The sequence below is a fragment of the Manis javanica genome, chromosome 10 (genome assembly GCF_040802235.1).
Source record: "Manis javanica isolate MJ-LG chromosome 10, MJ_LKY, whole genome shotgun sequence".
Classification (NCBI taxonomy): domain Eukaryota; kingdom Metazoa; phylum Chordata; class Mammalia; order Pholidota; family Manidae; genus Manis; species Manis javanica.
The window spans coordinates 50,013,774-50,027,948 of NC_133165.1; the positions used below are offsets into that span (position 1 = coordinate 50,013,774).

A 14,175-nucleotide genomic window follows, 5' to 3' on the forward strand; every position below is an offset into this window, starting at 1 on the left:
TTACAAATGGGTAAACAGGGGACAAGGAGATAATTTTGCCAGAGTTCTCATGGCTGATAAATGCAGAACTGGGATTCAAATCTAGGCAGATACAGGTGCAGCGTTTGTGTGCTTGGAGTTATTCCAAGCTGCTGCTCCTCTCCCAAAAGGTAGAGACATAACTTGGCCAAAGATCAACTCTGGAGGTGGGGGGTGCAGAATAGAGAAGCATACCAGGGAAACCAAGGATTCTGGTCACAAGATTGGAGGTAGGATGCTGCTGGTCCAGAAATGAGTGAGCTCGGAAAGGGAGCTGCATATGGGGGAGAAGATTTGAGAAGTGGAATGGGGAAAGATTTGAGATATGAGAAGCGGAACCAGGAAAGTTTAGCGAATGGCTGTTGCATGTGCTGTGAAGTGAGGCTGACATGGGTTTGAGTACCTGCTTTGCTGTCTCTTTGCAAGTTTCAGCATCTGTCCAGTGCATTTAACAATGGTACCTACCTCAAATGTTAGGATTAAGTGAGATGGAATAAGTGAAATTCACAATCCATTGCTTGGCTCATGGCCTGGGGGACTAATGAATATGACTATCATTCGCAGGAGTTTGGATGACAAGGATTGGCCAGGATCCTGGCTGTGAACTGGGAGTGGTAATGTTAATATTTATTTGATGCCTGTCAGCTGAGTCCAGCTGAGCAGACTTCAAGCAGACTTTCTGGAGTCCCATGTGCTAAAGCCTTGCAGGGAGCTGACCTAGATGGTGCGGGGGTGGGGGGGTCTTTCCTGGGGCCAGGGGCCTACATCTTTCCTCCCTCTCTCTGGCCTTTGCAGAAGGTCTGTGTACTTGGTTTCCAGGACAGGCATCCAGCTAGGTAAGCCCGTAGGACCTTTCTGTCCATTCCCATCAGCTCCCCAGATGCCCTGTTTTTGACAAGGTCCTGGTTCCTAGTACTACAGGTTGCTGCTGGCTGCTGCTTCCACTTTTTCAGAGTATGCATTACCTATTTGCTCCATCTCTCAGATCCTTCTCTCTCCAAGTTGTCTGGAACCACCTTTCCCAAGGTGTGGGATGAGGCAATTTGCCCTGGTCATGGCTGCAGTATTAGAGAGCATCAGCTCCCATAGTGAGAAATTACTCCCTTTCCAGTTCTCCATTGATCCTTCTTATTAAGCCAAGGGAAGCATCTTTTCCAGTGCTAGAATATCTTAAACATCTTCCTAAATCCTTTTTACAAAGAGCAGGTAGCAGCCTTCAGTTTAGGACAGGCAGCAGCTAGAATATAGGATTGTTTTGTTTTCATTGCATTTATTTTCCCAGTTACCATTTGCTTATGGCAAGTAGTTCCAGTTTTCCTATTAAAGTAGTGATATAAAGTTCAGTATCAAAATATATTTATTTTGTAAGTAAATATATAAAGTAAAAAGTGAGTCACTTTAAAGAAAAACATTAGATAAAAAATTGTCGACGTTGGTGTATGAATATGAAAAACTTCATCACCATTTTTCTCAAATGGCTGAGGTTTGGAAAATACTGGTGAGGAAGGAAGTCACTCAAATTCGGAAGCAGGAGTTGGGTCTAAATGCAAGCTCTGCTCATTAGTACCTAAGACAGTTTCTTTGAGCCTCTATTCCTCACCTGTCAAAATGGAGATAATAATTCCAATTACACGTGGGGTTGTTTTAAGGAATCAATGAAATAATTTGACGTATGTGAATTTAATTTGCACTCAATGACTCTTAAGTGTTAAACAAACTGAATTGTTCCTAGTCTGCAATCAAATTCACCGTTTGTGGGGGGGACATTGACTTGGTTTCCAGGACTTCCATCCCATAATGGTCATGTAACCTCTCTTGCCTCGGTTTCCTCTGGGCAAAATGGGGAAATGACTGGGAGGATTAAATGATGTCATGTGTGTACAATGCTGCAACACAGCCTGGCACATAGCAGCGTTAGGTAAGCGTAGCTCCTACGACGTAATGCAGCCCCTGAGGGTGACCAGAGCCCTCAGTGGGAAAGTACTGGGTGTGAGCCCAAGGCACTCAGGAAGTCAGGGGTAGCAGAGGTGACATCAGTTTCATGCTTTCTGATATCAAATACTCAAATGTGCTTCCACTCTTTCTCCCCAGCACCTTAAACCCTGTGCAAAGCTCCCCTCCCCCCATATAGAAGAGCTCCCATTCAGGTTCCATCTTCCTGCAGTATGCTTGCTGTGGGCTGATTATGGTCCCCTCCAAATTCATATGCTCAAACCCTAACCTTTGATGTGATGGTACTTGGAGATGGGGTCTTTGGGAGGTAATTAGGATTAGATGAGGTCATGAGAATGGGGCCCTTGTGATGGGATTAGTAACTTTGTAAGAAGAGGACACAGCAAGAAGGTGGCCGACTACAAGCCGGGATGAGAGCCTCACCGAGAACTGGATCGGCAAGCACCCTGATCTTGGACATCCCAGCCTCCAGGACTGCAAGGAATAAATGTTGTTTAAGTCACCCTGATCGATGGCATTTTGTTCTGGCAGCCTGAGCTGACTAAGATAATGCTCACTCTGCCCAGAACTGATCCAAAAATTTACAAATCACTGTCTATATATAGGTTATTTACCATATGTTAATCATGTTACACATGACATTTTATTTATGCCTCACAACTCTGCGGAGGAGCATACCTTACCATGTTCCATTTTATAGGTGCAGAGACTGTCTGGAAGGTAAGGTGGACTTGCCCGCAGTCCTGAAGCTGTTGGTGCCAGGGCCAAATGTTTGAATTACATGTTAGTGAGGCTCACACAATGCTGATATCGGTGTGAGCACCTTGCTGGCTGCAAGAGGTGAAGGGGGACCCTTCTCAGTGGGCAAAGTGTGGAGGAGCAAACCTCAGCCTCCCATACAGCGATGAGCCGGTTGGACAGCAGGGTGGTGAGTTGGTGCAGGAAGTACCCAGAAGAGACAAAACACCCCCAGTTTGGTTGGTTACAACAAGGCAAAACCTTTAATAACATGAGTGCTTATTACATTAGCTGCTTCGGGACTCTGATATCTTTGATTTCTGGCCATGTTTCTCTAACACGTAAGGTGAATGCCTCCCTCAGGGCCACCTGGGCGGTCAGTGTCCTGAGGACTTGTGAGTGGGTGATGGGGACCACTGTGCACACGCCTGGGGATTCGGGGATTTCCCCCACGCGGCCACTACCCATGACTTTGAGTAAAGTCCTCTTCCAGGGAGGGAACAAGGTAGAGGTCCTTCCAGTAAAGAAGGAAGAAAGGAAAACACCTGGCAGAGATACACAGAAAGAGAAAGGACATCATGAGATTGGCTTGAAAAGGTGGGGAGGAATGGAGGTCTTGGGACCTGTAGGTCAAGGGGCAAAGAATGGGAGAGGGCTGAGTCCATTTGGTTTCGTTCTTTGTAGAAGATAATACCATCATGAGGACCATGCCATGCAACCTCAGAGACACCTCTGTCCACCTCCCTCAAGGCTGTGCTGGGGCAGAGGGCAGAGGGCAAAGGTCAGTTCAGACGGGTGTGGTGCGCCTGTTGGCCGGATTATTATGCAGCGATTCTTTGAACTCTTTGGGTGTGGAATTGTGGAACTGTAGAAAAGCGTGGTCCCGGTCAGAGTTGAGGAGGGTCCCCATGGTGATCTTTGAGGGGTCCCGGGAGAGGGTGAACATTGAGATGTCAGTGGAAGGGATGGTGTGGAAGCCTTTGCTGATAGGGGACAGGTCTCGGGATCTGGGCTCCGTGGAGCGAGAACTTGACCGCCTCCGGAATCTATACCTGTAGGGTGGAAGGCGAGCGAAGGTAGATTTCTTCAGGAACTCGGAGTGGGATTTGGCACGTAATTGCTGATGTTTTTCTATATAGATGTGCACGGCAACTACTCCCACAATTTCTGCGATGATGAAAGAGAAGGCTCCGAAATAAAAGGACCAGCCGTAGGAGTAGCTTTTTTTGGAGTCACGCTGCCCGGGATCTCCAGCATTGGCTGATATATAAACTATGATGCCGATGATGTTACTTAACCCTAAGAGACAAGGAAAGAAAAATGCATCATCTTTTAAAAACCTCAGAGGTGACTGTCATTTTTAGTCTCGAAGTATTTATAGACAATGTAGAGGGAACAGGGAGAGAGGAGCATGGATCTATGGCTGGGAAATCCAACTGCTGAGCTCCTCTCGCGTGGTCTGTCTCTCCGGCCATGAGTTCTGCTCCTCAATCCCACGTGGTGTGCGTTCAGATAAAGAATATACCCTACTCCCACGGCAAACGCAGTGGAACTCGGAAGGCATCTATTTTGCCTTAGGAGCCATTCATTCACAACTTAATCCTCACCATTAAGTGATGAGGATGGTAGAATGAACAAGATACAGGTCCCTTACCATTGGCAGGAGAGACTGACCTGTTGATGCAATTATAGCAAAATGCAGTAAGGACTCTACCAGAGACGCACATAGAATGGTCCAGGAGCGAGGGGAGAGAAAACGACTGATGTATCACCCTGTGAAGACAAGGGGACATTCGAGCTGGATCCTGAACATTGAATAAGGGTGAGTCAGGCAATGAAAGGCTATTGACTGGAGTAGAGAGAAGGCATCGGGAATGACCTTCTAGGGTTTTAGCTCGGATGAGGGGGAGGTTGGTGGCATGTTGAGCTAAAATAAGAGCCAGCAGTGAGAGAACAGGTTTAGAGAAAAGGAGAGATTTGGATATATTGACTTGGAAGTGCTTATTTAGAGCACAAATGTAGCTGCCCCACGGATGTATAATGGGTCTTGGAGGGGCGGGGGACCCGAGAGGAAGGGACAGTGGCTTACTAAGTCTTTCTATCTGCCCAGGATGAGAGAATGCTTTAGATTAGCTGTCATTTGAGCATCAGGAATGGGGAGCATGAAGCTGTTGTCCCCAGTAGGTAAAGCCTGCAGACTCAGTGCCCTCAAGTGCCAATGGAATAGCCCTGAAAATACCTGCCCAGTGAGAGAGGAATTGATTCTCTGGGGGAATGATAAGGACAATAGAGCCTGAGGGCCAGGGGCCTATGAGGACCTCTTACCCACGTAGTTGTTCTAAAGGCAGAATGCCTCTTTTGTTCCTCCGCTTCCAGGGCCTCATCCAGGCCTTGAAACCAACAGTGACTCAGGGAGGTTGGTACATCAGCTGGCATTTCCTGGCCACCAGAGTTACGGTGGTGCTAACTGGAGGCTGTCCCTCATTATAGTTCCCAGCATCAGTTGGTAAATAACTATTTCCAGTGGCCTCCCGAGTCCTCTCTCCATTCCTTTATTGCCCATACTCTTCCTCAAGATCTCCTCATAGTGCAGCAATGGAAGGACTGAAGCTTGGCATAACAGGGGCTACTGACTCTGCCCCAGTGCTGCCATTCTGACTGGCTCATGCACATGCATTTAAGGGGAATTAGTGTTTTGAATATGGTCTTTGACCATACTCCATTTAGGACTTGCCCCTCAAGGGCCAGGCCAGGGTGCACTTCTGCTCTGCCTCCTCTTGGCACTGCCCAGCACACAGGAGGGAGTCAGTGAGTTCTAATCACTGAGCTATTTCTTAATATGGGGCTTGACACGCCAGCCCTGTGTCAGGCTGCAGGAAGCCGGGATGAAAAATGCCTCCTGTTCTGGAGTGTCAATTTGGCTTGAAGATTAGTAGGGAAGACACATTCTTTATATTAAAATGAACATGAATATAATAAGGAGGAGAGAGCAGAATTCACATGAATTTTTAAGTGTAAGTGGGAACCAGACTTCAAAGACCTTTCAGCTCACTGAAGGCAGCTTCTCATGATGCCCCCTGACTCCCCAGTGTTCTTTCTCCTCTGTCAGCAAAGAAATTTTGGTGGCAAAGTTTGGGCAGCCCTGAAAGGAAGTCTTGATGGAGACAAAAAAAAAAAAACAAGAAGAAGAATCTTCAAGAGAGGCTCAGATGTCAGACCAGGTTAAAGGAGGCAGGAAGCCAAGTGAGCTGCCATTTATTTAGAGGGCAATTACTATGTGCCAGGCACTGCACAGGGACCATCTCAATTAATCGTTGCAACAATCCTACTTTAAAAAAAGTCACCCCTCTTTTATAGATGAGGAAACTGAGATGCAGAGAAGATAAGCAACTTCCCAAGTAGACCCAGCTAGGAAACCACAGAGGTGGGATTGAACTCAGGACTGTTTCAGCCACGAGTGGATTTAGATTTCAGGAATGAAGCTTAGGAAGAACAAGATGTAAGTGGGCACTCATTCTCCCAGCCACCAGGCTATCAGCTCCTTGAGGGCAAACCTAGGCTACTTTGGTTCATTGCCATGGTCTCATGTCCCAGCCCATAGCCTGACCCACAGCAGGAGTGCAGTGCACACTTACTGAATGAGTGAGTGAATTGGGTTGGCATGAGAATTAAATGATACAACGTATAAAATAGCAGCAGTAATTCTGTGCTGGGTGCAGTTATATACACTTTTCATATATCAACTCATTAAATCCTCTTTACAGCCTCAAGAGATAGGGTCATGATTATCCCTGTCTTTCAGATGAAGAAACTGAAGCACAGACAGGTTAAGAGACTTGCCAAATGTTACACGACTGGGAAGTAGCTGAGCCAAGATTGGCACCAGGCAGCCTGGCTTCAGAGCCTGTGCTCTTCAGCATTATGTACAGTTCCTGGCACACAGTAGGTGCTCCATAAAGTGCTGTTGATATCTTGCCTGAAACCACAGACCCTTAGAAAAGCTGAGCCAAAAAGAGCCCTAGACAGTACTGAATCCTCCAAAACTTTCATTGGTGGAATAGCTGAGGCTGTTCAGGTTCCTTGGGGAGACTGGAGAGGGAGGCAGTCTAGGAATAGACCCCAAGTTGCTGGCTTCCCCTCAGGGCTTCTGCTACTGCCCCTCATGTTGCCCAGTCCCCATGTGTCTACTCTGCCTGCCGCCTCTCACAATACCCCTTTGTGAGAAGAAAGTTGCTGGTGCACCCTCTTCCCTAACAATTCCCTTGGGGAACAAAGTAATGATCTTCTGCTCAGGAAACCGTCATGTCAGCATAACAACCATCCTCTGGGTCAGTCAGAGCCCAGGAGCTGGACAGGCCACCAGCAACTCAAATGTGTCTCAAAGCAACCCAAGTCCCTGTGTTTATCAGTTGTTACCATCTGTGCACACAGAGCGTGGCCAGGCGCCCAGCATCCTTGGGCTGACATGGCCCTCTGACAGGATGCCGCTTTCTCCTTGATCTGTGGCTGGGGTCAGTTCCCAGAGGCTCAAGAGTTCGAAGTGGTCCAACCTCCTCATTGTACAGAAGGGGAACCAGTGGGGAAGGCCTGAGGGCAAGGTCTCAGAGGGGGTCAGGAAGTGGCTGAAGACTCCAGAACTATATTGCTGCTCCTTTCCAGTACTAGCAAATAATATTGTGATTTTTATGTCCAGCCTTCTTTCAACAATCCTGTGAAGTAGGTTCTGTGATTATTTCTCATTTTATAGTCGAGGAAACCAAGTCAGACGGAGTTGGGAACATTCCCAACAGGGGTAGGCTAGAATTCAAAGTCAGGAGGGGAAGCCCTTAGCATCCACCATTTTATACTATTACCCCTTGTTCCCAATCCCAATCAATATTTTGCCTATAGGGCAAAGTTGGAGGGTCCTGTGCAAAGAGTGAAGCCCCGCTCTGTCCCAGCTCCTTGCTCTGCCCTTTTCTGAAGCATGTCATGCAGATTACATTGATCAAGGAGAGGGAGGGGAGGAGATGGTAAAGAGGCGAGGAGAGGGGGAGACCCAGGGAAAGACAGGAAGATGAGGATGGAGGTGAGGGCAGGAGAGAGAAGGCAGGAAAGGGGACCCCTCCCTGAAGCCTGTCTCCCTTCCTCCTTGTCACCTTGATGATCTGGGGATGCTGGTTTTTACTTAATTCTAGGAGACACTTTGAACAACATGAAAATTTGAGCACCCGAAATGCTATGAACAGTAAACCAGCAAACACATATTTCAATGGGCCAGAGGCAGTTTATGAACATGCTCAAGTGAACAGGATGTTGGACCCCTTTAAAACACACTGAACCAGTCTTTTAGGTCGTGTTAAACACACTATACATGCCTCCTGCCTGCTGTGTGAAAGCACATACACACCCTCTCCTATTAAGCAGTCTCTCTCTCTTCCTCTGTGGACTGACTCTGCCATCCTGTCTCCTCCTTCTCTTTGCTTCATGCCACCCTGGAGGGTCAGCATCTTTGGTTCTATTTAAAGTTTTTGGATTCTTATTCTTAACACAACTTGAATATTTCCTTGCTCTTTATCTGGAGGGAAGCCTGAATAGCATTACTTTGTCTCATGGTCCTGGGTTTGGTGTCTGAAGATCTCAGGGCTGGGGACAATTGCTCACCTGCAGAGACAAAAAAGATGCCCGCGCTAAGGATGACATTGTGTCTGCTGCGGTGGAACTCGCTGGCTGCCACGCAGAGCCCTCCGAAGAAGAGCAGTGTGACACTGAGGATAGGGAAGACGCTGGAAGCTCTCACAGCCCCTGCAGAGAAAGGAGAGAGGGTGCCACCTGCTTCCCAGCCTGCCCCAGGATTCACCCACCATAGGCTCCGGGGTGCATGAGAAGAAAACAGCATGGGCAGCAGGACGGAGCCCATCTAACATGGGTGTGAGACCACTGTGGTCACTCAGGGCCTTGTGCTTGGTGGTAATGCTCTCAAGTCTCTGTCCTGAAATTCTGAATCATTTGGCCTGTGAAACTGTGTTTTATAAATGAAGTCTGATGGGCCAATAGAGCCTACACGGGGGACTTGGAGTCCTAACTCATGTGAGACCTTATCACTCATCACCTTTCCCCTCCCCTTCTCCTTGGGATGGGTCCTCAGCTGCCCACTTGCCTGCCCCAACCAGTGACCACTGCCACCTCTTGCTCCTGGCAGGGGCTGGCATGGACACAGGGAGAATCAGAGTTGTGTGCAAGCCCTGGGTTCCTGCAAGGGTATGTACTCACTCGTTGAGTGTCCCAGTGCCCAGGGGAGGGTAACATTAAATAACAAAGAGAAGAACCATGACAGAGCAAGAGGAAGATCACAGGGGAAGGAAAAACCTTTCTTGCCTGCTTTTTGAAGCAGAAGCCTGGGATTTTCATTTTGTACCGGATCCTGCAGATTATGTAGCGAGCTCTGGATCCAGGGACTCCCATCAGATAAGGCAGAACCTTTCCCGACACACACCTACAGTATGGAGTCTGGCAATACCCTCTCAATACTCATGTGGTCACTGAATGAACAAATGAATTGATTTATCCACTCAACAATATTAATTGTGCATCTGCCAAATGCCAGGTGCTATGCTGGGTGCTGGGTACTTGGGGACATGTTTAGCATCCACAAGGTCACAGGTGGCTGCCCTTCAAAGTAGATGCTGGTTGTGGAGCTAGAGCATTGTCCTGGAGGCCCCTGTGTTAACTCTTTAGTTGCTGGATCATGGAGAGGCCCTAAATTCTGGGGGAGGGGTCCACCCCAGTAGTTACCCAACCAGTATAAAGGTATTTCCTGGTCTGTCCAGGCCAGAGTATACTTGTTGATCACAATATGTGTTCTTTTGTATACAAAAGCAGCAGGGCCCCTGCCCTCATGTGGCTTATGGTCTGTAGAGTGACAGGCAGGACCAGCTGCAGAAATTGCAAGGACCCTGTGCAAAAGGAAAATGCAAGACCTCTTGTTCCAAAATTATGAAGCATTTCCAGATGGGGCCAGGAGAGCACTGAACCAAGTGTAGGGACTTGTAAGGCCAGGGTCCCTGGAGGGCTGAAAGGCTGCAAGGTCCAGACTTGAGCTGAGGTGGCTGGGTCTGCGGTGCTAGGCTGGAGGTGGTGGACACATGTTGGATTCAGGATAGATTTTGAAGGTAAAGCCACCAGAATTGGCAGTGGCAAGTGCGAGAAAGGAGTTGAGAGCGACTCCCATGTCTGGTGCTTACTGATGAGAGAAGGTGGCACTTGTGATGACACAGCATGTGTGTTGGAGTGGCGGTGGGGGCGGCATGGCAGGAAGCGCTGAGAGCTCGTTTTGGCCATGGGAAGGTTCAGTGTTCAAGGTTCTACAGCTTGTTTTCTTGGTGCGTTTTCCTGCTGATCTGGCTCCCACCGTTTCTATTTGCTTCTGCACAGCAGTGTTCATGCTCCAGCCGCAAAGCTGTGACTGGGTGTTTTTTTATTTCGTGGAAAATGTTTTTGAAAGTTTGGTAACTGATTTAGTCAATGGGGGCCTATGGGGGAGGGGCCGAGGGCACATGGGGGTGCAGTTCCCTTAATGAGAAGAAGAAAATTAAAGAGTTCCTTGCTTTGGCTTAGAGACAGCCACCTGGTCACCCGGCGCTCACCAGGGCCGGAGCAGAGCAGGGGCTCAGTAACAGCATCTCTCCCACCCCTCTGATTCCGTGGTGAAGTTGGAGGAGGGGATTCAAACTGCCTAGAAACCCTGATGGGAGAGGTGGGTCATGAGGAGGGGATCCTGTGTCCCTGACCCCTGGGGGCATGATTAGGTCAGTCCCTATCCTGGTTCCGGGGCTGTCAGTCACTGCCCTTGGGTCGTGGGCACAGGCCTGGCTTCTGGCCCACTCTGTGCTGGCCTGAGGATCTCTGCTGTCACACAGGTTTGTAGGAGGCAGGCTTGCTGGCCTCCCTGCTGACTTAAGCCTCTGGGTTGAAGATCCCCGGGGAGTTGGCTCTGGGGTCCTGGGACTTGAGCCCAGTGGTGGTGTAGCTCATTTATAACTTCTAAATATTTGCACATATGACCTATGGTCCATTTGGACCCTTGGCCTTGGGCCCCTAAGATATGAGGAGTGAGTCTGTCTCCAGTGGTTTCCAGCATCCTTTAGGAACCTGGGAACAAACCTTTAAGGCAATCATTTGTGTGTATATTTGCTTGAATATTCAATTGATGAGTTCAATTGATTAAAAGACAATAGTTATTTTTTTATTTCAAAGTATGATTAAAGTATGATTATGCCTGAAAGAAATTAACTGAACATTTGAAACTACTGATTTCTGTTGGTTATAAAAGTGCACATTTGAAATGTGACTGTTTCCCAGGTGGTACAGTAACTGCGTGGCAGCCAATTGGTGGCCAGGCCCATTTCTTTACCCCACAAATGAGGTATGAGCAGGTGTAAACTCTGGTTTGCCTCAGCTGGAACTTTCACAGCTTCCATTCTCCTATCTGAAGTCTACTCTGTGCTCATTTTAGCCCAGTGGACATGTGGTGGCTTCAGAACAAAAAGGTATTACTGTCTTGCTTTCCTCTTTCTCCTCTCCAAACCATCTGGGGCTAAGTTGAGATTTAGGGGTGGGGTGGGAGGCTGGTGCCAGAGTAATGCTCCCATGCGCATCTGAGCAGGACTTGGCCAAGTTCAGTGCAAAATGGTAAAGAGTCCAGGCCACAGGACTCATGAGCTGTTAAACCCTGTGCTACAGGGTTAAGCTGTAGCCTAGCCCAATAGCACAGGAGAAAGAGGAAAAGTAGGGGAATCAATGTGCAGAATTCTAATCCTGCTATGGTGTCGTCAAGACAGGAACTGGTTGGGCCTGGAGGACCCTGCAGGAACGTGCCCGGACCCCGTGTGGTTGGGCCTGGGATTCCAAAATCCCCTGCAGAAAATTCACATGCTCATTAAGGCCCCTCCTTAACCTTAGCCTGGTTCTGTGGCTAATGATGGAGCATAGGTGGACTGCAGGATGGGGGTGAGGAGGCCCACTATCCCAGAAGGAAGAAAAATATTTTGTTGGAAGAGGAATCAACCTCTCTGAAAAACTTAAAAGCAGTTTGCATGTTGTGAAATAGAAGCCACAGTCCTGTTTACTTTCCCACAAGACAAACTTCACAATGTTTCATCAAAGTGGGAAAGAAAAACTATAACACTTTAGTGAAACCCCACTGGTGATGACTTTAAGGGCATTTTCTTTTGACGAGGTCCAAGTAAATCTATGTCATCCCCAAACTTTGGTCAAGCTGTATCTCTTTCTGTGGCCTTTATTCCCAACACCAAATCTTTCTGAGCTGCTGTATAAATCCTGGCAGGCATTTGGATAAATCCTAGTAGGTGGATTAGGACTGAAAATAAAGAAATGATACGTTTACATCTTAAAAATTAGCTTTAAAATGACTGCTGCTTTCCAACTGACCACTACACCACTTACATTGTTACATGGTTAAAGGCTTGTATATTTTTAAAACACCTTTCTTGAGCTATTAGTTATGAACATAATCTGAATAGGACACTTTCTTGAAGTTTTTATATATAATAGCAGTTTAAAAAAATACCTTAATGTTTAACATACCCTAATAGTAAATTAATCAATGCCTTAGAATTTTTCTTTTGAGTGAACTTGACACATGTTCTTGTTGAGGTTACACTTAAATTATAGTAAATCCCAGGTTCTGTCTGTGGCTGGATCAATGCCAGGCCAGTGTCTGCGGGTGGACTTTGCTATTGCTCATCCATACAACAAAAAAGAGCTAGCACGTTTTGCCTCATGACTGCATGTTGGTCCCTGGTCTAAGGGTAATGGTATTAGCTTATTTTATTTTCATAAACCTGTAGATAGATGACATTATGATCCCCATTTCTTACTAGATAAAGAAAGCCATGAGATGGAGTGGTAAAGCAACTTGGCCTGGGTCTAGTCAGGCTAGCAAGGGGTCAGACTGGGGTATAAGGCCTTAGCAGCCAGGATCCAGAGTCCTTGCTCTAAGTCCCTGAGCCCCACTGCCTCTCACATGAGGTATTTAGGACAGTCTCAGGTCATATCCAGGGTATTGACCTTGGGGCAATTGTAGGGAAACACTGGCCCTGCCTGATAGGATAGAAACTCAAGAGAGGGGAATTTTGGTTTTCATGCATTCTCTCAGGACTTGCCGCCAGGACCTTGCCCATTAGCACCTCACCCATTAGCACTTCACCCATTAGCACTTTGACTATTAGCACCTCAACGCAGCTCCCTGGGGAAGGTGAAAGCTTGAATTCAAGTTGAGGAAAATTCCTTGGATTTTCTTTTAAGCAGACTAGAAAGAACCCTTCAGTTTTTGACTCACCTTTTTTTTTCTCTTCTATTTCTAGTTCATTGAAACTAAGGAGACTTAGATATCAGAAGCACTTGAATGACTCTGTCTAGTAGCAAAGTTTCCCTAAAATTATCTATTTCTAAGGGTGGGTATTGAGGAGCCCCAAACTCAGAGGCAGCTGGGGGACCACAGGGCATCCCTCCAGGCCTCCTGGGGGACCTGAAAAGCAGGGAACTTACGCAGAAGATACTCAGCTGTGTCCTGTTCATAGTCAGCGTCCTCTGGGAAGTGATCGATTTTCTTGCACACACCTCGGAAAGCCCCTGTGGAAACAAACACGGTCCTGAACTAGGGTTGGGGGTGGGGCAGCCAGAGCCCCTGGGGCCCAGCCTGGGTCCTCACCCCTGTGGTGAAGTCCTTCCCAGGATGTGCTTGTGTTGGTCCATCAGCATCTTTCCTAGGACACCAAAAGGAGACCAGTAGAGGAAATACTCGTAAAAGATGGAAAACTTCTGCTTCCTAGATTTTGCATGATGTTGGGATCTACTTAGAAGGTCAAAGAGCTATGAAGCATAAGCGTTCATTATGAGGCCTGTTTTATCTTATCTTCCCACTCCCCCCACACCCCACAAATTAGTGAGGGGGAAAAGGGAAAAGGAAATAGAACTTACGTACAGTTGAGCCTTGAACAACTAAGATATGAACTGACTAGGTCTACTTATATAAGGATTTTTTTCAACAAATATATTGAAAGTTTTTTCTTGAGATGTGTGACCATTTGAAAAAAAATTTTTCTTTTCTTTTAGCTTACTTTATTGTAAGAAAACTGTATATCATACATATATAAAATATGTGTTATTTGGCAGTTTATATTACCTGTAAGGCTTCCGGCCAACTTAATAGTAAAGATTTCAGGGAGTCAAAAGTTGTACATGGATTTTTGACTGCACTGGGGGGTCAGCGCCCCTAACTCCTGTGTTGTTCAAGGGTCAACTATATATTAATTATCCATTTTACAGATGAGGAAACTGGGTTTAAGAATTTTTCTGGAGCTCACATGGGTAAGTAGTAGAGCCAGAATTCCAATCAAGATGTGCTGAGTCCTAGGCGTGATTCCAGGTATAGATTCAGTATCGCCCACTCCCCCTAATAATGCT

At 47.1% G+C, this 14,175-nt stretch overlaps 1 protein-coding gene across 1 annotated transcript in view; it reads right to left on the minus strand.

The window, feature by feature from the left end:
* Window positions 1-2,952: 2,952 nt before the first annotated feature.
* CACNG3 (calcium voltage-gated channel auxiliary subunit gamma 3) overlaps window positions 2,953-14,175 on the minus strand; it is a 90,554-nt gene continuing 79,331 nt past the window's right edge. Inside the window, exons 2-4 of the mRNA XM_036991956.2 lie at window positions 13,258-13,341; window positions 8,353-8,493; window positions 2,953-4,008 (exon numbers count right to left, since the gene is read on the minus strand). Of these exons, the coding sequence (XP_036847851.1) occupies window positions 3,497-4,008; window positions 8,353-8,493; window positions 13,258-13,341 (737 nt within the window). The 3' untranslated portion in view covers window positions 2,953-3,496. The remainder of the gene's footprint in view (window positions 4,009-8,352; window positions 8,494-13,257; window positions 13,342-14,175) is intronic.